At 51.5% G+C, this 24,669-nt stretch overlaps 10 protein-coding genes across 10 annotated transcripts; 8 read left to right on the forward strand and 2 right to left on the reverse strand.

Annotated features, from left to right (window-relative positions):
- Positions 1-504: 504 nt before the first annotated feature.
- N7459_008409 (uncharacterized protein) lies at positions 505-989 on the forward strand (the record flags this gene model as incomplete). Its single annotated transcript, XM_056947577.1, has 3 exons — positions 505-669; positions 720-931; positions 986-989. The coding sequence occupies 3 exons, from the start codon at positions 505-507 to the stop codon at positions 987-989; spliced, it is 381 nt and encodes a 126-aa protein (XP_056797087.1).
- Positions 990-1,658: 669 nt separating this feature from the next.
- On the forward strand, positions 1,659-3,151 carry N7459_008410 (uncharacterized protein; the record flags this gene model as incomplete). The annotated part of the gene is made up of 2 exons (XM_056947578.1): positions 1,659-2,295; positions 2,352-3,151. 2 exons carry the CDS (start codon positions 1,659-1,661, stop codon positions 3,149-3,151), a joined length of 1,437 nt encoding a protein of 478 aa, XP_056797088.1.
- Positions 3,152-3,808: 657 nt separating this feature from the next.
- On the reverse strand, positions 3,809-5,575 carry N7459_008411 (spermidine synthase; the record flags this gene model as incomplete). Its single annotated transcript, XM_056947579.1, has 3 exons — positions 3,809-4,213; positions 4,275-4,581; positions 4,635-5,575. The coding sequence occupies 3 exons, from the start codon at positions 5,573-5,575 to the stop codon at positions 3,809-3,811; spliced, it is 1,653 nt and encodes a 550-aa protein (XP_056797089.1).
- A 288-nt stretch (positions 5,576-5,863) lies between these two features.
- Positions 5,864-6,574, forward strand: N7459_008412 (uncharacterized protein; the record flags this gene model as incomplete). Its single annotated transcript, XM_056947580.1, has 2 exons — positions 5,864-6,011; positions 6,120-6,574. The coding sequence occupies 2 exons, from the start codon at positions 5,864-5,866 to the stop codon at positions 6,572-6,574; spliced, it is 603 nt and encodes a 200-aa protein (XP_056797090.1).
- Positions 6,575-7,863: 1,289 nt separating this feature from the next.
- Positions 7,864-9,789, forward strand: N7459_008413 (uncharacterized protein; the record flags this gene model as incomplete). The annotated part of the gene is made up of 5 exons (XM_056947581.1): positions 7,864-8,463; positions 8,533-8,701; positions 8,762-8,894; positions 8,952-9,485; positions 9,561-9,789. The coding sequence occupies 5 exons, from the start codon at positions 7,864-7,866 to the stop codon at positions 9,787-9,789; spliced, it is 1,665 nt and encodes a 554-aa protein (XP_056797091.1).
- An 897-nt stretch (positions 9,790-10,686) lies between these two features.
- On the reverse strand, positions 10,687-14,664 carry N7459_008414 (uncharacterized protein; the record flags this gene model as incomplete). The annotated part of the gene is made up of 7 exons (XM_056947582.1): positions 10,687-10,823; positions 10,902-11,181; positions 11,242-12,288; positions 12,340-12,375; positions 12,425-12,572; positions 12,625-12,695; positions 13,582-14,664. The coding sequence occupies 7 exons, from the start codon at positions 14,662-14,664 to the stop codon at positions 10,687-10,689; spliced, it is 2,802 nt and encodes a 933-aa protein (XP_056797092.1).
- A 425-nt stretch (positions 14,665-15,089) lies between these two features.
- Positions 15,090-17,858, forward strand: N7459_008415 (ubiquitin-associated-like domain-containing protein; the record flags this gene model as incomplete). The annotated part of the gene is made up of 6 exons (XM_056947583.1): positions 15,090-15,176; positions 15,257-15,416; positions 15,475-15,630; positions 15,699-16,943; positions 16,999-17,450; positions 17,499-17,858. The coding sequence occupies 6 exons, from the start codon at positions 15,090-15,092 to the stop codon at positions 17,856-17,858; spliced, it is 2,460 nt and encodes an 819-aa protein (XP_056797093.1).
- A 251-nt stretch (positions 17,859-18,109) lies between these two features.
- On the forward strand, positions 18,110-18,898 carry N7459_008416 (putative nuclear distribution protein RO10; the record flags this gene model as incomplete). The annotated part of the gene is made up of 2 exons (XM_056947584.1): positions 18,110-18,341; positions 18,492-18,898. The coding sequence occupies 2 exons, from the start codon at positions 18,110-18,112 to the stop codon at positions 18,896-18,898; spliced, it is 639 nt and encodes a 212-aa protein (XP_056797094.1).
- A 1,887-nt stretch (positions 18,899-20,785) lies between these two features.
- sho1 (osmosensor SHO1) lies at positions 20,786-21,778 on the forward strand (the record flags this gene model as incomplete). The annotated part of the gene is made up of 3 exons (XM_056947585.1): positions 20,786-21,010; positions 21,066-21,188; positions 21,242-21,778. The coding sequence occupies 3 exons, from the start codon at positions 20,786-20,788 to the stop codon at positions 21,776-21,778; spliced, it is 885 nt and encodes a 294-aa protein (XP_056797095.1).
- A 1,429-nt stretch (positions 21,779-23,207) lies between these two features.
- On the forward strand, positions 23,208-24,502 carry N7459_008418 (PQ-loop repeat-containing protein; the record flags this gene model as incomplete). Its single annotated transcript, XM_056947586.1, has 8 exons — positions 23,208-23,364; positions 23,422-23,456; positions 23,521-23,606; positions 23,668-23,758; positions 23,814-23,943; positions 24,014-24,070; positions 24,132-24,180; positions 24,247-24,502. 8 exons carry the CDS (start codon positions 23,208-23,210, stop codon positions 24,500-24,502), a joined length of 861 nt encoding a protein of 286 aa, XP_056797096.1.
- Between the last annotated feature and the right edge of the window lie 167 nt (positions 24,503-24,669).

The following is a 24,669-nucleotide window of genomic DNA, read 5'->3' on the forward strand; positions in this document are numbered from 1 at the left end:
GCTTGGTTTCTCGATATAGGAAGAGGGTGGGGGAACGGCAACGGCCTGTGCATAATTCCTAGGAGATTCCGATGGCTTTCTGCGCGGGGGGTTAGATAATGATACCAATATGAAATCGTCTTTCTGGCCGGGTTGGATCGAGCACCGTCTCGCACTCATCCAATGCTAAGCACAACCGGAGCAGGGGCGAGTTCCTCCGTGGCCGCTTCATACGCATCCGTCACAGATACCAACATTTACCTCCCGGGTACCACCGGCATTGTCACTGTTCAGCACATGGTGTTCCAAACCCTGGCTTTCGTTGTATTCGTACTTTGGATTGGGAAGAGCAGTCACGGGATCTATAGTCCAACTGCCCCCTCCTGCCCCGCGAGCATCAAAGGCTGACGGCAAGCCCATACTCACTCCCTCGACCGATGTTTCTTCTTCAGCGAGAGCCTCGAACTGATTCAGAATACCACGTTAGCGATCGCATCCCGATCCGCATGTGCCTGTACTTCCAGCATGACCGATACGATTTTGGACCAAGACGCAACGAAGCTCCTAGACGCTCTAGCCAGCGTACTTCCTCACACAAAATACCGAGAGGACATAAGAGGGAACCGTGAATATGATCATGAGGGGGTATCACCCTATGTGAAGCCCCTCTTGACAGCTATCGGGCTCAAGGTACGGTCTGAAAGCTGCGCGTGTTGAGTCATAACTAATCGAGCCGCTAGGACTGGGGATTTACGGTGTGGATGTTCTATACCTCGTTCAGATGGGGAGATCTACCGGGGCCGGTCAATGTAATTCCCGTTTGTAATGTGACGGAATCCGCAATGAGCGAGCCAGGTGGCGAACTAAAATACGGCTTGATGAGACGGATTGACGGACATGTTATCGCTAAACCCCAGTTTGCTGCCGTCTTCGCAGTTCCCCATGTTCCAAGGTATGTAGGTTGATCCAACAGGCGCTTGGTTGTTAATTAACTCCTATTTCTTAGCTGAGAATTGTATCTATCTGCCATTCCAATGCTATCTAATATAAAACCATCAATGTAATCAAATGGATTGAAGAGTAATAATTCATCGCCTGAATAATAGAAAGAATTAGAATAAAATGGAATAGCAGGGTCAAAGTATTTGTCGTCAATTAGTGAAACGGTGATAATATCGCTCCCAGTACACAATTCGGAGATCATTGCAGGTTCTTCTGGAGGGTGAGGTAGGGCTGGAAAGGACGACATGTTGGTTCAAGGCCGGCAGGCGCAAGATGATCGGATCTAGGCGTGGACCAAACATCCGAAATGGTTGATGACTGAAGACCAGTGAACGAACTACCTGATCCAATATAAGTATATGCTAGATAGTGACATCTAGTACCTAGGTAGCGACTGTGTGGAACTAGGACTAGATCAATAAAAGTTATCTAGAGCGCCTTGTTGGGACTATATCGCACTGTCTGAACGCAACTTCAGGGAGCCAATGCTGAAATACTTCATCATAGTTGAAGGTAGTGAGGCAGAATATTATTGAATATGAGCCCTCAGGTAGGACCCGATGGTGCTGTATGTTTTACAAAGAGACCCGCCCACCTTGCTTTGACCGCTGCTTCAGTCTTTTTCAAACAAGATAGCCTAGTCATTCTACCTACGCCACAAGCTGTGTTATTTTGTGATGGATTACCACAAATGCCTGGATTACCTTCATCAAGTTGAAGAGGACATCTGGGTTGACCTTATCAACGAGGCTCGTATCGATGGCAGGCTTTGCGACTGGGTAGGCACTCTGTTGCCGGAGAAAGCCCCCTGTCGCCTTATTGGGGGGTTTCTTAACGGCTCGTACAACCTCTGCCAAAAGTTCGCCTTCAGTGACGGAGCTGTAATGTTGCTTCGGTTACCTCGTGCCAGCAGTGTTGCCTCTCATTACGCCGACGAAAAAGTGGCTATGGAAGTGGAGGCTCTGAGGTTGATCAGGAAGAATACCGACATACCTGTCCCTCTGGTACACGCCTGGGGGTTATCAGATAAGAATATGCTTGGTCTCGGATCATTCATTCTGATGGAATTTATCGACGGCGTCTGTCTGAAGGAAGTGTTCACCGAGAACTCACGAGTACTCAAAGAGGGGGTTCCCGACTATGACATCGAACGTATTTACAGGCAGATGTCGAACTTCATGCTTCAGCTTTTCAAGATCGACCTGCCTCATCTCGGGAGCCTACCGACGCCAGTCACTCATTTTTCTCCTCCCATTCGTCCTCTCACATGGAAAGTGCATGACATACTACAGAACGGAGGAATCAACACCTTCGGTTGGTTCAAGTAAAGCGCCGTTGAGTATATATTGTCGGCTAACCTTGGAAATCAGGCGACCGCAGCAAGGGCTTTGAAACGACTACTCAGTACTTTCGCTATATCTTAGAGCAAGATGTACAGCAACTTCAACAACAGCCCAATTCAGTTGCTGGCAAAGAGAACGCGGTGTCAAGATATGCATCATTACAGATCTTAGGGTCTATGATGCCCAGCATGATTCATCAGCAATATGAACAAGGCCCATTTAAACTTATCTGCGATGACCTCGGCCCTGCAAATGTGATTGTGAAGAGTCGCAACGACCTCACAATCGTCGGAGTAGTAGATCTCGAATGGGTGTACGCTGGGCCGGCTCAGTTATTTGCCTCGGCCCCTTGGTGGCTTCTCCTCGATCGACCGATCAATGAGGAGTGGGATTTCGTGGCTGGTGAGCCCCCCGACATTTCCCAACGCTACTTCAAGGCCCTTGAAATGTTTAAGCGGGCCCTGGAAGAGGAAGAGGCGAAGCTGTCGGAGCACATAACGAAAGAAGTCTCGGAACTTGTCACCTGGTCCGAGAATTCAGGGGCTATTTGGCTTCACATGCTTCTGTCTAGTGGATTCTTCGACTGGTTTAGCTTCCCCTGCATGCAATTAAGGCAGCGGATGGGAGTAGAGAGATGGAGAGCACACATGGAAGATCTCAAAGATACAGAGCAAGTGAAGGAATTTGTAGCGAGGAAGCTACGTGAACTGGAGTGTTACGACGAAAAGGTCGACACGGTTGAGGGATATAAGACTCTCATGGAGAGCGGTGCGATGCGAAGAATCGAGTTCCTCGACAGGGTTCGCGCTGTTCTGGAAGCCAACTGACCGCAAGGCTGATCGTTGTACACGAGAGCTCTCAGTTCGGAGAATCTTCCACTCTCCTTCTCCCTTTAGTGCATTTTGTTTCTCCGTTTCGGCCTGTTTTCTTAGGTTCTCGCGTGAATTCGATCCTTTCTTCTTGTTCGGCTGGATAGATTTGATATTGCACTCGATACGGGTTATCCACACCATCACGATCAATCTCTTTGCCAGCACTATTGTGACGAGCGCCATGCCCGCTGCCCAGGCAAAGGGAAGAGCCCAACCTGCGTAGTATTGGCAAAGGCTATATGCAGGGATAGAATAAGTACTCACCTAAAGCATAACTAATTTCATGATTTTCCAGGCCGAAGACCACGCCCCAGACGATAGCGACAACCGAAAGGCCAGTGCCAGCCCACACACGTTCTACCTGCGACAGGAAGCGTCGAAAGAGGGGACTGGAAAGACCTTTCTTAGGCAAACCTTGCTGATGCTCGAAGGATCGGGACTTGTCATTGGGCCCGAGGATTCAGGAGCTATTTGGCTTCATATGCTTCTGTCTAGCAGATTCTGGTCTAAACAACAAGCTGCGCGAGTGGTTTCTTATCAAAAAACTGATACGCCAGGAATAGATACATCAGATGATATAGATAGTTGTTCATGTTTTGGACACCGCGACGATCACCAATTCTCCCACACTGCATGCGGCAGAACCTCTCTCATGATCTCCCAGTGCTCTAAGGCACCTCGATCTTGGAACTTATGCAGTCTGCCGACCTCCTTCGCAACTAGAAAGCGTCGGCCGCGTTCGGGGATGGTCGCAAACATAGACGGGTCAAGTTCATGCTTGGGAACAAGATGGGTTTCCCGCAAACTACTGCGCAGGAAGTCATTCGGTACGGGGTCACGGAAACGAACCGGAGTGCTAGAGCTCTTCTTGCAGAAAAGAACCATGTTCGTGAAGTTAGGATTCGCCTCATCTTGGCTCACTGCGTGCTCACGGAAGATGCGGCATGAGGGAAAGACCGCTTGAATGGTGCGGACAACCAGACCAGTCGGGTAGAGAGTAAGGTCTCCAGCATAGTTCTGAGTTTAATACCAAGTTAGAGACAGTCCGACGAGAAGTCCATATGTAAGGAAGACTCACAATGGCAATGACACCGTCGTCCTTGAGAAGCGCACCCAGGTCCTTCAGAAATTCGATAGTAAAGAGCTCAGCGGGCTCCGCACCACCAGTGAAGACATCGTGGATGATGTAGTCGTACTGAGGGGAGGGTGTCGACTCGTGTGCACGTTGAACAAACTTGGTCGCGTCTTCAATAGCGGCAACATGGTTGGAGGGCAGATTGAAATACTCGGTAGCAAATTTGTGCACCACCGGATCAAGTTCGACAATAGTCGTGTCGATACCATGCTTCATAAGTGCGGCCGGAGTGGTGCCAATTCCAAGTCCACTGTTCTTTGTCAGTCGACCATGCATCAGATAGAGCGGCGGGTATGCCCTTACATCACAAGTGCCTTGCTGTCTGCATCCACGCGGCGGCTACCATCGTCAGGCTCAACCAGCCGGACGGCCTCGAGCATGACAAAAACCGCGTAAATCGGATCTTCAACCTTGGGTCGGTAGGCGGGTTCCAGCTTGGTCCACTGGCCACCGAGGAGGCTATGATCACAGCGCATTACTCTGAAGCCGTTCTGTTCATCCTCCAAGACAGAAAGGTAGCCGGTGTAGGACTCCTGTCGTGCCAAGAGAGTGAAGCCTTCAGCTTGGAGGGCAGAGTTGACGCCGCCGATTCCTCCCAAGTGCACGTCGGATGTGAGGGAGAAGAGCAAGGAGGGGACCACAAGAACCAGCAATTTAGATGGCGGCACAATCACCGAGTAAAGAACAGCAATGATGAGCTGCATGCCAGCCCGAGAGAATACAACAGTGAACCCGATTGCATACGACAAGATAGACTTGGCGAGATGTTCGGCGAAGGAATAGATAAGGTACGAGCCCAGTAGAGGGACATGTTCGACAACCAGATCGCCCTGTGACTCGAGATTCAAAGCAGCCTGGATTTGCTTTCCCGCGATAGCTACTGTTAACAGCAGTAGGGGATAGTAGCCGCATAGTTCAGTGATAACAGGGCCTGCTGGATTGCCCAATTTAGAGCTTTGTTGCATCAGGAAGTACTGCAGGGTAGGAGTCCAGAAGGCTAGAACTGGAAGCATGTAAGCAGCAAGCCTGCCAAGACGCTTTTGGATCTGGTCTTTTAGGAACCACCCAGCACCAGCGAAGATGGCGACTCCGTAGCCATGGAAGATATGCGCCGGCAAGGAGCCATACACCGGCGACAGCACCAGCACCATGACAGGGGAGTAGAAGGCCGCCAGAAATAGCAATGCCACACCGGTACCAAGCCGGTAGGCATCAATTTGCCGCACGAACTGCTCGACGGACATGATTTCCGAGCTATCAATCTTAGTGATGCGGCCAAAATGTGGAGATCACAGGCGGCGTGCCTATGAGAAGTTGTCAACAGACCATCCAGTTCAGTATGAGATGAAAAGGGTCCCTCTTGAAACAAGGATAAAATCACTAAACCAGGGATCATTGGACATACGTGTTTAGTCTTTCCGCATATCAATTGTGAGAGAAGGAAGAGCTGCGGAGTGGCAGAAATAACACTTTTGCCGCTCACTTCCGCGTTCCCAACTTCACTTCCCCACAATCTCGACGAAACACCCAGGATGCCCCATTTCCCCATGAACACCGGATTCGAGCCCAGTGAAGATGCATCCAGCGATGCACAGTCTCCATCTGTCCAGGTCAAGAATCGTCGGAAGCGCTACCTGGACCTGCATCCAGAATATTTCTCGGCGGAGCTCGAGCTAGCCGGTCCGCTTGCTCTTCCCTTGCTGCCAGCTTACCCACCGTAGTTCCAGTGCTTGGAGAATCACAAGTGAACTATCTTCTTAAGCTGACCAATATGGATGACTCTTCTAGACCCGTTGCTATACGATCGCCTCATCCGCCGATTCCAGACACCTCAGGAAAGAGAAGCACAAGGGCGCGCCAGGGGATTCTCGGGCATCTTGCAGACAGATCTCCTCCGGTCCGAGGCCAAGATGGATGCGCTCGCACACCCAGATCCCAATGCAATGCTGAGCTACACTCGTGGTCCCAACGGGGAGATCCTCGCTGAGGATCGAGATGACATTCCCGCTAGCAAGGAGGAGGGTGAGAAGCTCTGGCAGTGGGAGATGAGGCTGCGATTCATGAGAGGCGACGACCCTGACTTTGACTATACAATTGTCGACGAGAATGATGATTACGATGATTGGACTGAGCAGCAGGAGAAATACTTTGAGGACGAGGAGCCTGAGTGGATGGTTGATGACGTCCGTGGCGATGACACGAGGACACAGCTACAGGGCGAGACGGGCGTTCAGGATTTCTAGATCCCGCGAGCAGGCTAACGCCTTTTCTTGCTTACGGCTTTACTAGTCTCATTTTGAGATCTCTCCGTGTTTGCCCGAGAGATCACTCCATGATGATGATGAATTCATATTCCCATTGTAGCTCGTTATATACATGCTGCTATGCGGGAGTGCTACCTGCCCGCAGCGTGGAACTGGTTAGCCAGCTCATTCCATGCGGTAAATTGTAGCGGAATTTACTAGAAAAATAGTACCATTTTTATTTCATATTTATTAGCGTATGCAACAGACCAGGCCCTGGTAGGCGTATGCCTAGCTTACCAGGGTGTATATGGCCTATTTAAATTGACATCCTTTTAGCCACACCCCTCCAGGAATCAGGTCAAAAAAGTGGTACAAAGTGGTAAAAAGTAGTTACCATGAATATAATCTCCCACCTCGTCAGGTCAGACCGTACTTATGTATGATAATAATAGAAAAACATCAAACAAATTAAATATAATCATCTAGGAATCTTTATAGCTATTGGTAATGGTAAGAGGGCACCGGGTCGGGATATTACGTACCTGCATGGCCCCGGGGGCGGCTCTGAGAATCGAGGCCGTTCAGCATCAATCAAAAGCCAGAGATTCAGCACGTGTAGCCATAAAGCTCCAATGATGTTCAGAACTTCTCACACGTGTTGGAGGCCAAAATAGTGTTCAAGGTGGATTGGCCGAGAAAGCTTGGGGGCCTCAAGCTCATCGTAGTCCGAATCGGGTAGTAAAGCTTCTGGCTTGGTTCATCTACTAGGAGAATATAAGACTTGGTGGTCCGCCAGTGTATTTCGAATTCTTTTTCGATAATTTCTATAACGGGTATATGAGCCATCTTCGAGAGCCATGCAGTTCTCAGTATCGGTAGCCCTGTCCCTCCTGCTGGCATGGTGCTCTCTTTTCTCTCAGCTCACTGCTTTGAATACCTCTTCCAATACTCGTCCTACACTTCACAAGACCCGGACTCTTACCAATGCTGCTCCCACTACTGGTTCCCAGAGAGGATCTATCAGCAATTATATCAATCTCAATGGTACAGCAGGCTTTTGCACCTCGCGCAGCCACACCATCGCAGGTACTGGTGCCCAGAGAACAGGCATCACCAATACCAGGCACCGCACAATGAGCCAGACCAGAGGCAGTGCAACCAAATTCCCTCATGCAACAGGATCGAGATCAGGATCAGGACTACTGTGCAGCAGGCATAAGAAGACTACAACAGGTACTGCTACTGGCGCCCGGAGAACAGGCATCACCAATACCAGGCACCGCACAATGAGCCAGACCAGAGGCAGTGCAACCAAGTTCCCGAACGCAACAGGATCGAGATCAGGATCAGGAGCATTGTGCAGCAAGCCGCAAAAGACTACAACGGGTACTGGCACTGGTTTCCAGAGGACAGTGACAAGCAAGACCAAGCCTACTCACACCATCAGCACCACAAAAATCAGCACCACAAAAATCAGCACCACAACCATCACATCCTCGCCATTGTCTGCGACGCCCAGTTCCACCAGTCAATCAACCGAGAAAACATCAACGACAATTTCTGCATCACCCACTGGATGGGCGAACGTGACTTGCGACTCCAAGTATGCCACAGATGCCACCATGGATAAAGCCAAGCGTTGGGCAGGGGCATACACTGACGATGCCTGGCATGCGGCTGTATCTTACTGGCGAAACAAAGGCAAACCCGCGGGTCTACAGTTCTCGCAAGCCATATCCGATTTCTTCAATGGACCGCAAGAGATTCTCTGTGACGATCTGTCATCGGAGAACGGATGTAATGATATCGGCGCTCATGTGTGTACCGATTTTGGCAACAAGGCCGCAGGGTATTTCATTATAGAATCGTTCATCATGATCGCTTCAGTGAGTTTCCCTTTCGTGCATCTGGTTTCTCATGTCAATGATATACAGAGGGCTGATGGAAGTGTATAGAAAATTCTAGCGGTTGCAAATGCGGTTGTGGCTGCAGTGGCCAGTTTCGACCAAGGTACTTTTACGAATACTTGGGCACCAAACCACAGCACGTCCAAGGTGCCGGAAATCCTTATGGCTCTACTTGGAACGCTCTTCGTTGCAGTCGCGGGCCCAATGCTCGACGAAGGTCAGTTTCTCTCAGCGCGAGCCAAGAATGCCAGAGGACAATTGCTGATCGATTCCACAGTGATCGTCCATTTTGGTGCATACACGACGCAGGAAATAGATACCGCATTATTCCAGTTAAACCGTGATCTGCAAACTGAAGCCGAAATTGCCGTGGACGACTCTCTAACTGTTCTAAAGACCGCAGGCACGGCGTAAGATCGATGGTTTTTCTACTCCATCTGACTACATCGCTAACACTTCATTTACAGTGGCACTGCATTGGCTGAAGAAGAGGAGATCGGGGCGAGGGTCCAGTCCATCGCCAATCAATTCGCAAATGCACTGAACACGTCCGATACCAACCTCTTCAACGGGTCTGATGCCTCTATCGCCAATCTATACACTTATATAAGAAATGGATCCCAGCTGGAGGCTACCCAAGTGACCAGCGATGATACATTGAAGAACGACATGCTAAAGATCATGTACGCTTATACCATTCCTTTGGCATGGAACCTGACCAACAGTGGGCCTTTCATCCTCGATACCGAGACCGATTGCAAGAACGGAAAGGTCGATGTCAGCAAAAATTACAACGAGACTTATCTTGGCTCGGGAACGTTCCCCAGTTTCTGTTACAAAAATCGTGGATACTTCCTCGCGAGCGCGTATGCAGAGAAAGGCCAGAGTTGTGATTCGTTGAGCGGGGACTGTGATTACCAGAGCTTCTACGCTCTTGATGGCGTCAAAGACTTGGATGGCAGTCAATGGGAAGGCATAACCGGCGAGAATATCATTAACGGGTATGTCTTGATAAGTTCCCTGGGCGATACATTGTTGTTCTCACCACGGTTGAACCTGTACTGACTACCGACCAGCTCACTTAACTCGTATTTTGCAAATGGTGAGAAAAATGGAGGCTACTCTCCAAATTTGAGTACGAAGAAGGAAATCCAAGACATAATGGATGGTACAGTCACGGCTGCTGGCGTGTGGAACCTGCCCGTTTGTAAGGGACTCACAGCGCAGTGGAACTGGTATATGTTTTCGAATGGTGATGGCTATGCTAATCTGAAGCCTTGGTATCCTTGTGGTGCAGTCAGTTAGTCGAGCGGAGGATATCCCAAGAAAGAGTCAAGCTCGACCCGGCTGGTTCCTGCATGTACTTTACGCCTGGCTTCCCAGGTATTTAATTCCTTTGGCATTCAACTTTGAAGACTCTGGCATCCATCTTGGCAGTTCGGCATAGCCATCCCGTTGTCACCAAATAGATGCCGGACCATTGGTGCTAGTTAATCCAATTTTTCTGAACCCGACGCAGTAACTGTAATCAAACTAGCTATACCGTGGAGATCATGATCAGCCACACTGACAGATACTCCCGTACTTCAGTGTCTTTGTAAACTTCTTCACAGCATGGCGAAAGGTAGGCACTGCCATGTATTACACTCTCCTGGATTATCTAGATAGCAGTCTCCAGATCTATCTACAATCGTTGTACATGGTAGTCTACGGTAGAGCTTTCCCTGTATTACCGACCGCACGTACATATGAAGGGCTATAGCTCTGTTGATTTAATTAGATTAGGCCTATATTCTGTTTACAACAATCATAGAGACACCAAAGGGCCAAAGATGGCTTAAAACTTGAACAAATCTATTCCGCTACGCCATTGCCACTTGAAAAAAACCGAGAAAAGCCTTGGTGGAAGATGGGACCGCTTCAGAGTTGTTGCATAGGCTCGATGAAAACTTCCCAAAATAAATTGGACCTTTGGATCTCCTCCAGGCTTGCCACGCGCTTGCATGTGCTGGCTCTTGTTCGTCTATGGCTCACTTATATACGACCCAAGGAAAGTCATATAGCCAGACTGTTATCCTCCTATAGGTGGATAGGCCCTCAACAAAATCAAGGCTCAAGGAATTATGCTTGTATTGACTCCTATTGCTATACCACGTATCAGTGAGCGGTTTCTGAGAAATCCCTGCGAGCCCATACTCAATATTAATGACTTTCCGTTGTTCCTACTTCTTCAGCCAAGAGTTTGACGGCTTTTTCTTTAAGCTTGAACTTCTGGATCTTCCCACTGGCCGTCTTGGGGAAAGTTTCTGATGGCCCCAGAAAGAAAACATATTTGGGTACTGTGAAGAATTGTCAACCGCCACTTCATATGGGCAAAGCATTGATGAAGAACAACAGGGGATGGGGGTAGGACTCACCAAGATGGTTGCTTAGCTTCTCGCGTACCCATTGCTGTATCTCCTCGGAAGTGACCGACTTGGATCCTTGCTCCCGAGCTACCACAAAGGCAACCACAACTTCACCATATCGCTCATCTGGGACACCCACAACAGACACATCGGCGATACCAGAATGTGCCAACAGACAATTCTCGATCTCTAAAGGATGAATATTCTCGCCGCCGCGAATGATTAAATCTTTGATGCGGCCAGTGATGCTAACGTAACCGTCCCGCGAAATCGATGCTTCGTCTCCAGTCTAGATTGTGTCAGCAGTAGGATCCATGCATTGTGTCGCAACGGGGCCAAATCGACTCACATGCATCCAGACTTTTCCAGTGTCATCTGCAAGCATCACTTCGGCTGTCCTTTCCGGATCTCCCCAATACTCTTTCATGAGCAAATAGCCACTGACCGCAAGCTCTCCACACGTCTCGATGGGAAGAATCTCGCTTTTGCTTTCTGGGTTCACGACTTTTGCTTCCACATGGGGCATCAGTGTTCCCACGGTATTGATTCTCTTCTCAATCGGGTCGTCTGTGGTGGTCATCGTAGATACAGGGCTAGTCTCTGTCATGCCATAGCAGATAGTCAACTCAGTGAGATTGAGGACCCGGTGCAGTTTCTTCATTAATTCCGCAGGGATGCTACTACCCGCAGCAATTCCCGTTCGCAGATACTGGAAGCCGTCGCCCGGAACCTCACCGTTCTCAATGAGGCTGAGCTCCTCGAGGAACATCGTCGGAACACCGTAAAGCGCGGTGCATTTTTCTTCCTGGACGGCTTGGAGAGCAGCATGTGCATTGAAGGATTCGGTGGGGAGTACTATGGCTGAGCCATGTGTGGCGGTCGCCATATACCCGAGAATGGAGCCGAAGCAGTGGAAAAGGGGTGGTGGGCAGCAGACAATATCCTGTGGAGTGAGGAGCATGCGGTCGCCGATCTGAGAGCCGTTGTTCAAAATGGACCGATGGCTGAGACAGGCTGCTTTGGGCATTGCTGTGGTCCCAGATGTAAATTGGATGTTCACGGTGTCGTGTGGTGAGAGATGTTGCTTTGGTAAAGCAGCCCCGTCTGCTGGTAGTTGGGACATAATGGACGAAAAAGGTGTTACGCTTTTGTAGGAGTTGGTATTCACGCGGCCAGCCGAATTATCCACCATGATAATCTGCTTCAGCGAGGGGACCGATGTAGATGTCAAGTTTGTCGTTTGCAGGTCGTCAACCAGACACTCGAGTAGAGGCATATTGCTGCGAGGGTCTTTGCGAGGCAGGTTGGATTCTGCGCTGATGATAAGGTGGCTGGATTCGAGGTGACTCAAGGCAGCCACAACTTGTGTGGAATTGAAAGATGGGTTGAGTGGTACCTAGGAGTCTGTCAGGGGAATGGCGGCGTTTAGATAAATAGTCATGCTCACCAAGATCGCACCGAGTTTAAATAAGGCATATGTTGCCTGGACCTAATGAGCATCTGATGAGACCAGATCTGCTAGCATACCCTACCACAGCATATTCCATTGAGTTCCCGAGCATGACTCCCACGCGTTCTCCTTTCCTCACTCCAATTGACTCGAGCCCACGGGCGAGCGCATTACTCCTGGTATCGAGGGCGGCATAGGAGGCTCGGTCATTTTGGTGCTTGGAGATGACCCTAGAAAACAATTAATTTCCGGCTCAGCCTAGAATGCATGATGTTTGCTGACGCAATTCGATCTCCATGCTCTGCCACTATCCGTGCAAAATGATCTCCGATGGTCGACTCGATCAAGGGCGGCTAAGACCAGAATAACATGTATGTCAGTGAGTGCCTTGGTCATTAAATAAAAGAAGAGGGTGAGATTGAGTTCCCATTTCACTGACCACTGTTGGCCCTCGAGCATGGCTGTGCGTCAATAGCCCACGTTTATACAAGGGGGCAAACGGAGGCCTTCTCAAGCGGAGACCCTCGAGGAACCCTCTCCCAATGTGCATGGTCGTTGTAGGTACTCAAGGGCAATGTGAAATATACCTGCTGGAGTACCTACAGAACTTTCCTGCAGTGTCAATGGTGTCGACAGTGAAAACAGGCAATGCGAGCTTCCAAGTATTTCCCCGCACTCCCCGTTGCGGGGATCGGGTGAACCCGAGGTTCCGCGGAGCTTAATTGCTTCGCCTGTGAGGATTCAAGGCTCGAACCCTCACTTCGCTCTATGGATGCTGACCTTGCATATTTGCAACTGCCAAGATGCTTGCTTGCAGCGCAGATACCTCAGCAACCTAGTCATAACTACCTAGGTACCACTCTATACACACTCGGTGAGCTAGCACTATTAAGGCTAGATCGCTCTGTAAGCAGGCAAGCACGTCACAGCCATAAAGACGTGACTTGGAGTGGAGAGAACAACTTGATGTTTACTGGCTAAGACTATAGTCTACATTCTACCATAGATTAACTGTGGTAGATGAAATTCTAGTCCATCCGCTGGACGAGGTTGAGAACAGCAACATCGTATTCACAAAATAAGGTTCCTACAATACAACGACACAGAATATTCGAGTTCCCAACACATTGTCTTTCACGCTGGCACAGCTCAGACTGATGCTTTGGGTGGCTTGCGGCATTGAGAACTTCCACACAGACAAGCGTCGCGAGAGCGCCAGTAAGCTTCACCATAATCCACCGTGATTTCCTCGAAAACGGCGATATCGCGCGTGGCCACAATCAGGGTAGTGATCTGCTCTCCAATCACAGCGGCTAGGAACCTAGTGGATGCGCTGCAGGAGTGGTTGAGATACCGCGTCCAATTACCCTGCCACGCCGGTGCAATCAGTGCGATATCTTGCATGCGATCTCCGCGGGCGAATGCTACTTGGGTCAATGGGTAGACACTGTCCTCCTTGAGAGACTCTTCTTGCGCACTGAGAGGCACCACCTCTCCCAGGAACTCACCAAGCTTCTCGCCTTTCTTGAAATTAGCTAGCGCACGAACCCCAATACCTTTACCAGGGCACTCAATGAGCTCCACGAGATCACCCGCGGTGGACGCCAAGCGGCACGCACAGGTCTCCGATGCGTCGCACAAATCGCATAGGCCCCAGTTCGTTTGGCGAAGAAGAGGGTTGGGAAGGGGTTCATACTTCTCTGTATTGTAGAAATGGGAATCGATGTGGACCTGGGGTTTACCTCCATACCGCGGGCGCTCAAGATGGCCATCTAGGTATCGGACAGTGTGATGAGGATGTTCTTTTGCAATGTTTATTTCTGGAGACAGGGCCTGCCGGAGGTCAGGAATATCATGCTGCGCGTGTACGAGAAGGGGTCCTCGCCATTCCAATTGGCGAGATCGGGCAAATACCTGGATGCTGCGGGATTCTCTGGTAATCAACTCGATAAGCTCGTCCCATTCTGACGGCTTGGCTTGCCAGTAGGCCCTGCGGAATGATTCAGCATGACCGCAGATGGATAATAGTTTCCACCCAAGTTCTTTAACGAGAAGAATGCACTTACTCGTCTGGTCTGGATTCGTTAGGTGATCGGAGACTGCATAGTCGATGAATTTCGCGGTTTCATGGCACAAGCTGTCGTAGATCGTCTGTTCCTGCTCCGAGGGAGCGTCGAGCACAAGTTTGCGAAAATGACTGACTGCGTTGAGATCCCAGTAGAGTGCGGTGATCATGTCGAGTACTTTGGATGTTTTCGTCCGCTTTGGTGGGCGCTCGTCCTCACTTCCGTCTGGACTGAAAGCTCTGCGAGAACCAGCCATTGGTCGATTAAATTCAGGAAGGGCAGGAGAAGAGAGTATGTCTTGATAGATTTGGCGGAAAGAAATCTTGGGTGATTAACCAGGAAAGTTCCAAGGTTATATAGCTTTCCGGTTCTCGAAGCACCGGTGGGTGGCTTGTTTGGAACAATACATTGCTCCGTTTGAAACGGACCAAGGCCTCGAGGCTCTTTGTGTTATCCATTCCCATCAAAGGCATTTTAAGATCAAAGGGCATTGTTCGCTGAATGATCTGTCCATGGAACATGCCCGAATTAGCTTGTCAAAGGGGAAGAGAGAAAGGAAAGGAGGAAAGGTGCTTGGCATCATGTGGTGGGGAAAGCTTCCCGATTGTCGATCGCATTGTTCCACCCGCGATACCGCGAACTTGACTGATTCTCGACGTGCGATGCCCTCCGCTGTCAACCATGGCCTCCGAACCAACTGAGGATGCGATCGCGAACTTCGTCAGCTTCACCAGCACAACCCGTGAGCAAGCTGTTAGCTTTCTCAAGGTGAGAGCGGCCGCACCCCCTCATCTGGGCCTCGCGGAAGCCGTTGCCTCGGAAAATTGACTGACCTCATGGCGGTTCAGGCCAACAATCTCGATTCCCAGAAAGCGATCAACGCATATTTCGAAGATCCGACGGGGCCAACAGAGGTGACATCCCATATCCACGCGATTCCGGGACCGGAGGCTGACTGGCATTTCCTTGAGCAGACAAGCGCATACCAATCTGAAAGCAATGTGCCCTGTAGGACCTGACTGGCCTATCCGTGACTGCGGCTTACAGCTGACATCCTCGACGCTAGCATTCGATTTCACTCAGCATGATGATGGTCCCAGAGTACCAGCAACAGCTCCGCCCTCTCGTCCTCCGTCTCGGATAAACATGCACGATGCGACTCAGGGTGCTGGGAATGACGGTCTCGCCGCGACAGTAACGCCGAGTGTGCCGGGTGCACCGGGTGAGAATATTCTCCATCAAGGGCAACAGGACAATGATATACTGACTCGCGATGGGTTGGAGGCGCAGGTGGTTCTGGCAAAGGATTGAGTCTGGCCGAACGCGAGGAGCAAGAGCTGCAGCAGGCAATGGCCATGTCGCTCAACCAGGACATGGGGCAACAGGAGACGGGCGTGACGAGCAAGACGGAGACGGCGGGTGAAGCCCAATTTGGGAAAGCGACCCGCGATCACTACGACGAAGGTGCGTGGGCAATGACTCTGTTCAACGCCTCTTCCCAGGAAGTCGTGTCCATACCGGAACCCGAAGACCGCAAAAGGGTGGACAACGAACCTGCTTTTCTCCGCCCGACGCCCGATAACCTTTACCTTGGAGGCTTCCTCTCCATCTTGCATGAGATTCCCCTTGCGCGAGAGGCTCTTCTGCTCAGAAGCAAGATGCTCTCGGACTACGGTCATGATGCGCAGTGGTGGAATGGGCAGCCGATCAACTTACCCAAGATTGTGACGGTAAATGAGGCTAGCGCGGCGGACAACGATTGGGACGATATCCTTTACGAGACACAGCGCTTGATGGCTTTCCTCGATTCGACACAGCGCGCCTTTGGAAGCAGTGACGCCTTGGCCAGCCTGAAGCAAGTCAACTCGTATTCCTCTGACTCGGAAGAAATCATTGCGAGATTTCTAGAAACCTGGCACGGCGCCGCAATCCGTGCAGACCCCGACAGCCCGCTTGCCACCGTTTTCATGTCCCGTGCTTACAAGAAGTCTCCATTTGACGAAGGTGATGAGCCCATTTCTAAAGAGCTCTTCACGTTCGAGCCTGTCGTGGATCAGGATCACGGACAAACCTTGTACGACGTCTTGGACACGGCGATTTGGAGTGACCGGCCCGGAGAAGAGCTCGATGACGTATGGCTCGAACATGTGGGAGAGGTTCTGATCATGAAACTCGACTCCCTTGAAAATGCTAAATCTGTGGATGTGAAAGTCCCCGCCGTTTTCTATCCTGATCGCTATTTGAGTAGTTATCGGGATCTCTCGCGCGACCTCCGCACCAAGAAACTCCAGGCCCAGGGTGCTGTGATGAAGTTCGATCAGCTCATTCAACGCTACACAATGCCACCAACTCCAATGGGGACACTTACAAGGAAAGAAATTCTTGAAAAAGCAGCGGACGCGATCCCCGTGGCCCTGAAGACTGCCATGGAGGGCAAATCCGAGAGAATGAGCCCTGAAGTGGCGCGGGAGCGCGCCGAGCAGCTCCCGCGCAAATTGAAGGCGTATGCGGCTAACGTCGAAGCCAAATTAAAAGGTAGTGATTTTTGAACTATTTCCTATCGAAATTCCTGCTAATTGAGGCAACGAAGCACTTCAATCCGGGAGACAGAGGGCCTTGGAAACGGTGCGACGCTTCTCCAAGTCACTTACCGAGCCGTCGGAGCCTCCCAGCGAATCGCCTGTTTACAAATACACTTTGCGTGGTGTATGCACCGAGCCGCACGTTACCTACATCTTGAAGCGCCGCAATGCCAACGACACGGCCGATGCAATAGAAGTGGATGGAGAAAGAAGCGACTACCAGTGGTGGCGGATCAGTTTCTCCACCGAAGATGGAAAGGCTCGCCAGGCGCAGAAAAGAGAAAAACAGGGTAGCAAGAACGCTAGTCAAGATGGGGACGTTGTCGGCTACACTGCTCGCAAAGTGAGAGAGATCGAAGTTCTCAAGGCGGCTCGCGAAGAGTGGCGATCAGTTCTACTCGTCTATGCGAGCGACGCTGCCATGAATGCCCAGGTGGAACCCACGCCGCCGCAACTCCAGGTAGGATGAATTTGCTCGGATTATGGACATTCGCTGATTTCCCGATAGGGGTTCGTAAACACAGATAACGAGGCATTTGCGGCCGAGTGCAAGCGGAATACTGGCGATACGGAACTGGAAACGCCGCAGGAAATGGTACAGAAAGACGCGCCCGATCAGAAACTCTACCAACCCACATTGCACGACGGACAGGATATGAATGTCGCTGGCTATGGGGTCTCGGGGTCTGTTGAGAACCACCTCGGGCAAGAAATGCAAGAGAGGACCGGATCAAGCTTAATAGGCGCTGGCACTAGGCATACAGCAAAGAATGCTGTATCTCGTGCCTTGGACGATGATGAAGAGTGGAAGACCGTGGAGAGTGACGAGGAGATGGCAGACCACGTCGAGCACGCGAGAGCGGCTTAAACCCACCTAAACCCGTATGAGTGACGATTGAACGACAAATAGAGCAAAACATCCCGATGGGACTGTACATATTTTCGCCAGCACTGTAGTGATTTCCCAGGTTGCCATGCTTCCAACCATGAAATTGGATGCGCCGTTGGAGTTGGATAAGCTCGTCCCCACATTTCCCGTGTTTGCACTTTCAAGCTGCCACTCGCGTCCTTCGAACGGTCCGATTCCACGCGCAAGCCTCCTGTTGATTATCCGATACAATGACAGTCGAAAGCGACGCTATCGCCGGAGCAACGATCGAACTCCTCGAAGCACGCCTGCGCCGCCTCGCCTACCTCCTAGGCGGCGCCACCGACTGGACGGGAGTCCCAACCGAGCCCGAGAAGCCCGCCTCCCTCGACGAAACGGTATCGCGCCGGCTAGTTCGCCTCGAACGCGATCTAGAGAAATTGAGCCGGAATTCTCCGGTCGTGCGAGATGTGATTCAACTCCGTACGTCTACAACCGCGGTGCTGTTTGCGTAGGGGGGAATACCACGCGCATCCCATCTCCTCCCTCCATTAACGACAGCAATCAACGCGATATCAACTTCCACCCGTTTATTCTGTGACTTGGAGAATCTTGCTGACTCGTTATCTCTAGATGACCGCTTCCCAGATCTCTTCCAACCGCAACCACCACGCGAAATCCCTGAAGGCCTCTCGACGCGCACCCTCGCTTCTATCGTCCTCTCCTACGCAACCGCCTTCCCGGAGACAGCCTCCCGCCTGACTTCTCTCAATGACCTACCCGTTCCAGATGCAGAGAGCTCTGCCGCGTTGATCGAGTTGCAGCCTCAGATGGACCGGCTTGCGCAGATGCAGGCCGAGCAGGCAGCGGTCATCTCCGAGCTGCGCGTCCGGACGGCGCGCGTGCTGCAGCGGTGGTACGAGGTTGGGCTTGTAGGGAGTGGGGAGTGCTGGGCGGAGTGGGAGGCTCGTCTGGAGGAGGTTGAGAGGGAAGTCCGGCGGAGGGAGGTGATTAAGGAGCGAAGGGAGAATGAGATTTAATCTGGGGAGTGGCACTGTGAGGCTGTGAGATTTCTTGCGTGGGGTTGCTGGTTTGGTTCTATGATATCCTCTTGCGTCTCTTTTTTCATGTGCCTTGGAGTCTGGTGTTGGGTTGTGATATATTGGGTCCAGTGCATACCCCGATCGCGCCGAATATGTAACTGGTTAACCAACTAGTTATGATACATCTTCGATGACCTCATTCCACGCGAACCGCTTCAGATGGCAGGGTGAGCATCGTGGGGTATAGATCTGAGATGCCGCATGCGATGACCGTAGTTGCCGGTGATGGATCGAGTAACCCCTTGCTGGCCCCTTGGGAATACTTCAGGGATGGAGTATAGCTATGGGATACAGTGCACATTTTGTCTATCACAGTATGACCGGCTTTCTAGCGTTCATTCCGAACTATAGGCATGTCTAATTACTTCGCGCACACCAGATATGCAGCGAGGCATGGCAACCAGTGCCTCAAAGTCGATTGGTTCTGTAGGAGGAACCGGTACGTCGATTGCGGCAGCACCAACCTCATCAAGTTACACTAGTTCTACGCGTGTTGACCACGGATATACATATAGTTATGTGTATCTAGGCTGTTCGGTACTCTACTTACTAGATAGGGGGAAGTGTGAGATCCGATCGAGACCAATTTCACGGTGGGGGCGAGTGGAGAGGCATGAACGGAGTCGAGAGTTGATCGCCAGGGAGTCCGTGGGTTAACGGTCAACGGCTAGGTTGACCGATGGAGAGTACAACTCTATCGTCGAGTCGATAGAATGCAGTCCTCAGAATTATCGCATCTGGTCGCGACACTCCTTGTTGCCCTGCCAAGTGGTGCCCGCGTCAGCACGTTGCGAAGCGGAGCCTCGGGGCCACGATGGACGTGCGGTACCTGGAGGTACTTGGAGGTACCTGCGGCACTACTAGCTGCACTGCGTCTGCCGGAGTAGACGTCCGTACCGGCGGGATTTTCGCCCCCGATATTTATAGATCGGGACCAGGGAAAGAATCGACATGCAACCACGGTTGTTTTCTTCTGTTCGAGACTTGGGGACGCGAAGAACCACTTTACAATCTCATCTACTTCGACCTAATCCCATTAAGATTATTAAATCGCCCATCGCACCGCGGTGGAGCGCAGCGTTAGATTACGCCCGGGATTCCACCGGTCGAGACCGGCTCGATTCCAGGGGCGCCGTCTGTGTGTTGTGGACCGTCTTTCCTCCTTTTCTCTCTCCTCCATCTTCGCCATCGCCAACGCCAGCACCATCTTCAGGCGCACACTCTTTTGTTGCCTTCGACCTTCTTTTCTTCGGCCTGGGGCTGCCTCTCGCTCGTCCGTTCTCGCGCCCGCTCTTTATTCCCACTCTCGTCGGCTCGTCTGCTCGTCTGCTCCCGGGGCGAACCCACGTCTTTGTCTCAAAAAAAGGTACGAGTTCTTAGCGCCGCAATTCTTTCTGGCATCTCCAATCGTCCATTTGGAAGTCACCTCAGTCGTGGATTGTCGCCGTCGTCGCGACAAGCGCCCCATCCAACGTCGCCAGTGGTGGTCGTCGATTCGATCGTCGATTGCCTACTGTTTTGGACCCCACGAGACAACTCCGGGACTTGAGGCTGACTGCGCATGCAGTCTCTGGGCGCAACACAGTCCCTGCGACAGTCGCTTTGTGAGACACTCAGGCTGCGATTGATTGCGGCCAATCGACAGAATTATATACCGGCATTCGTCAACCGTCAATTCCCCATCGTGGCACCGAATCCCGCACTGCGAGAGAGATCGAACCCTCCTCGATTCCCGCGTCCCTTCCCTTTTCCTAATCGCCGACGGTGACTTATTCTTTACGTATAAATCTTGTGCCTTGGGGACATTGAAATCCACGCGCAACCATGGCCAAGTTCAGTCTCAGCAACATCCTCGGTGACCCGTTCGCACTGGCGACCCTCGCCATCTCCGTCCTTGCATGGCTCATCGCTTTCGTCTCGTCCATCATTGCGGACATCCAGACTGCTTACCCCGACTATTCGTGGTGGGCTAATTGTTATATGTTCTGCGTTATCGTCGGTTTGGTTGTGACCTTTGGTACCGACACATGCAATGTCTATGGCGTCGCGGTATGATTTGACCCCAGGAAGCGACCCCTGGCTAGCGGGCGCTGATATTTTCTAGATTGTTGGGTACCTTGGCTGTGGTCTAGTACTCACCACGCTCAGTGCGAACAACCTGGTCTATGGTAACAAGGGAGCCGAGCAAGCTGCCGGTGCCGGTTTTATCCTACTCTCAATGGTGGTGGTAAGTACATCTTCGAATGTTCTTCGATGAATGCGAACTCATTGCCTGTTTAGATCATCTGGATCTTTTACTTTGGCTCTTCGCCTCAGGCCACGCACCGCGGATTTATTGATTCTTTCGCTCTGAACAAGGAGCAGCCGGGTGGCTCCTACCGTGACAGCCGGCCCATGTCCAGCGCCTACGGTGGCACTCGCCCAGAGACTATGGGCACCAGCCACACCCCGCAAATGTACACCTCTGCGCAGCTGAACGGCTTTGAGACCTCGTCCCCAGTGTCTGGATACCCCGGTGGCGCACCCGGCGGCGAGCGCAACTCCTCCCAGCCGCGCTTTGGAGCTCCCAGCAGCAGCAGCCCTGCTCCTGGTGCCAACGGCGGACAGGATGCCGGCGAGGTGCCCCAGCCGACCGAGTACCCCTACCGGGCCAAGGCGATCTACTCGTACGACGCCAACCCGGAAGATGCCAATGAGATCAGCTTCGCCAAGCACGAGGTCCTCGAAGTGTCCGACGTCAGTGGCCGATGGTGGCAGGCTCGGAAAGAGACCGGCGAGACCGGCATCGCACCCTCCAACTACCTGATCCTTCTGTGATCGCCTTCCCTGTGATGTCCGATTCCTCGCTCGTTGCCTTTCTGCCATTTCTGCCGCAAAATCTGTACCCATTTGATACCCTTCGGATCCTGTCTCAACGTGTGTGCGTGCGTGCGTGTGTTTCTTTTGGTTCCTCTAACGTGACGTCTTGATGGCCTCCCTTTTCTCTGCCTTTAGTATTTACGCGATCCTTATACATCTTCCCGCTCTGTCTTTGGCATATGTCACCTGGTTTGGTTCTCTCCTACCCTCTTCTGCGCGTTTTGGTTCAGGTGCTTTGGACTCTCATGCTTGTAAAAACCTCGGTCGACGAGCGGGGTTGGCTACGCTCTCGACGAAGCCCTCGGCTTTCTTTGCATCAAAAGTCGTTGGGGGTCGGAATTGCATCTTGGCCGCTCCGGGGTTGGGTCGGCGTCTTCGCTGTTGTTGACGCACATTGGAAAGCAGGCTTGGAATGCAATCTGATAGTTTCATGATGATTCTACGTAGGGAGAAGACTGTAGTGCTGTTTCGAGAACTCTTGAGCAAGGTCCATCGGGTAAAGCCAATAGAACCACTCAGGACTGGATTCCAGAACCTGCCCCGCACCCTAGTGCGGGCTTGCCCACGATGGCTTTATAGGAGAGATAGTACTGTCGTGCCGCATAGTTGACACGTTGAGTTGAGATACTGACCGGGAGAGCCGCGTGCTGGACGGCAGATGGCAGATGGGATCGAGGAACAATGCCCATTGTACCCGATGGATGACCGCGTATCCTTCCTGATGGCCGCCACCAAAAGACCCTGCTCTCCATCGATTGCCCTAACTCGTCCTAGTCCACTCCGATCCACCAGACCAACTGTTCCCGGAGAAGACCCGGAGAAACAGTTTGGCGTCAAATCTCGATCTTCACGGGCGAAAGTGTGATCTCGTACATTAGCGACTGCAGTGCGCAGGCCCTGTTGGAGCTGTCGGCGCGGTGAAGGACCCGGGGTGGACTCGATGACTGGCCTACGATGCACTTATCTCGCATTGGATTGGATGCGGTTGCTGGCAAGCCCCGTCTGCGTTGTTCTTGGATCCGTGTGGCGCGCTAGGACCGGTGGTGCATCGTCACCGCTGTCTTGCGAGCTATTTCTATGCTTCCTGGGCCTGTTGATTTGGTTGCGGACTTGGGCATTTCTTGCATTCGTTATTGCGGTTGCATGTCTTGTCTGCCGGCAGCTCGGACATTTTATGGTTGAGTTTTGCTCTTGCTTGTTTTCCCTGACAGCAGCATTATCTGCAGTGTCCTGCAGGTTGATGCGGTATTGGGAGGTCCTGGACGTGGGTTGCGTAGGCTGTCCTATTTATATGGAGAGAGCAAAGTCCGTTTCCGACTGAGTCTTGTGGACTTCACTATAACTTCTCCTTCAGTCGGGTCGTCTCGGTATACTTGCTTTGATCGCCATGTCGGACGGAGACCATGTCACCGTGTCGTCCAACGTGCTAGGCACCATTGGTACGGTCCTTTGGTGCATCCAGCTGATCCCTCAGATCTGGTACAACTACCGAAGGAAAAATACAGAAGGCTTCCCGGCTGCGATGATGTTTTTATGGGCAAGCTGTAAGTGGACCGACGGAATGGATGAGAGAAGGGAATGCTTACATTCCGTTGCTTTAGGTTCTGTTCCAATGGGTGCCTATCTGATCTTGCAGGTAAGTAGAATTGCAGACTGGGATTGACATCTGTAAGGGAAATTCCGGGCTGACCTGGGACTAGAAAGTGAATATTCCCCTACAGATCCAGCCACAGATCTTTGGATTCTTTTCCCTAGTGAGTTGGGGCCAAATCCTACACTATGGACAGTAAGTTTTCTCAATTCCATGCCTGGAACGAATCTGGCATTTACCTTGACATGTCCAATAGCAACTATAGCCGACTGAAGGCAACGGTTATCTGTTCTGGCACGGTTGCCCTCTTCGGTGGGCTTGAGACTCTTCTCATCCTCACCTTACGAGTGAGTCAACCATTGAGCTTGATGAGCTTGGCCTGGAACCGACTTTTCTTTGCAGATCCCATACAGCAAGGGCATCACCTGGCCCGATCTGGTAGTCGGCGTCGTCGCGACTATCTTTCTCACTGCCGGTCTGCTGCCACCGTATTTTGAGCTGTGGAAAAGGAATGGTCGCGTCATTGGATTTAGTAAGTTGAGCATGGCTATTTGTCGCATCTACAGACCTGACTGTTAATCTGTTAATCTGTTAATCTGTAGACTGGGTCTTCCTCTCGATTGACACTCTTGGCGGCCTGTTCTCTCTTTTTGCACTCGGTATGGCTGTCTTATACACAAACGTGCAGAATAGGAGTGGGTTGAGCTCACAATGTACTAGCGGCACAAGGGACATTCGATATTCTCGGAGGAATCATGTACATTCTCGTGTCAGTTGACTAGTTGGCGCGCTCTTCGGTTCTCCAGTGATTGGGCGCTAACCCAGTTAACCGCAGGGTCGTTCTCGAATCGGGCATCTATATCAGCCACATTGTTTGGCGCATCCGCTATCGAGCGCTGCGCAGGGAGGCCAAAGCCACTGGGAAGAGCATCGAGGAGTTGCTTGACTCGGAGGCTTATGATAGGAAAGGATTTCGAGGAGGTACGAGCGGTCTCGACCGCCCAAGAGATATTGAGAATCAAAAGCCCATCGAGCGAGGATCGTTATGCGGATCTGATGGAGACCGGTCTGGTGGGAATGAAAAGAGCTGATTTCGTAGATTCGGGACTGGTTGCACAGTCGTCGCTCGGGTTGGGCGCATTGTGTATAAGTCGATCTTCTGAGGGAACGGAAACTGTATATAGACCCGAGCATACCTATCTTTGCAATCGATTGAGCCAATTCTCCCAACTGATTCGAGCCAACAAAGATGCAACTG

Source organism: Penicillium hispanicum (assembly GCF_028827665.1).
Source record: "Penicillium hispanicum strain IBT 35686 chromosome Unknown utg000007l_segment0_segment0, whole genome shotgun sequence".
Taxonomy (NCBI): domain Eukaryota; kingdom Fungi; phylum Ascomycota; class Eurotiomycetes; order Eurotiales; family Aspergillaceae; genus Penicillium; species Penicillium hispanicum.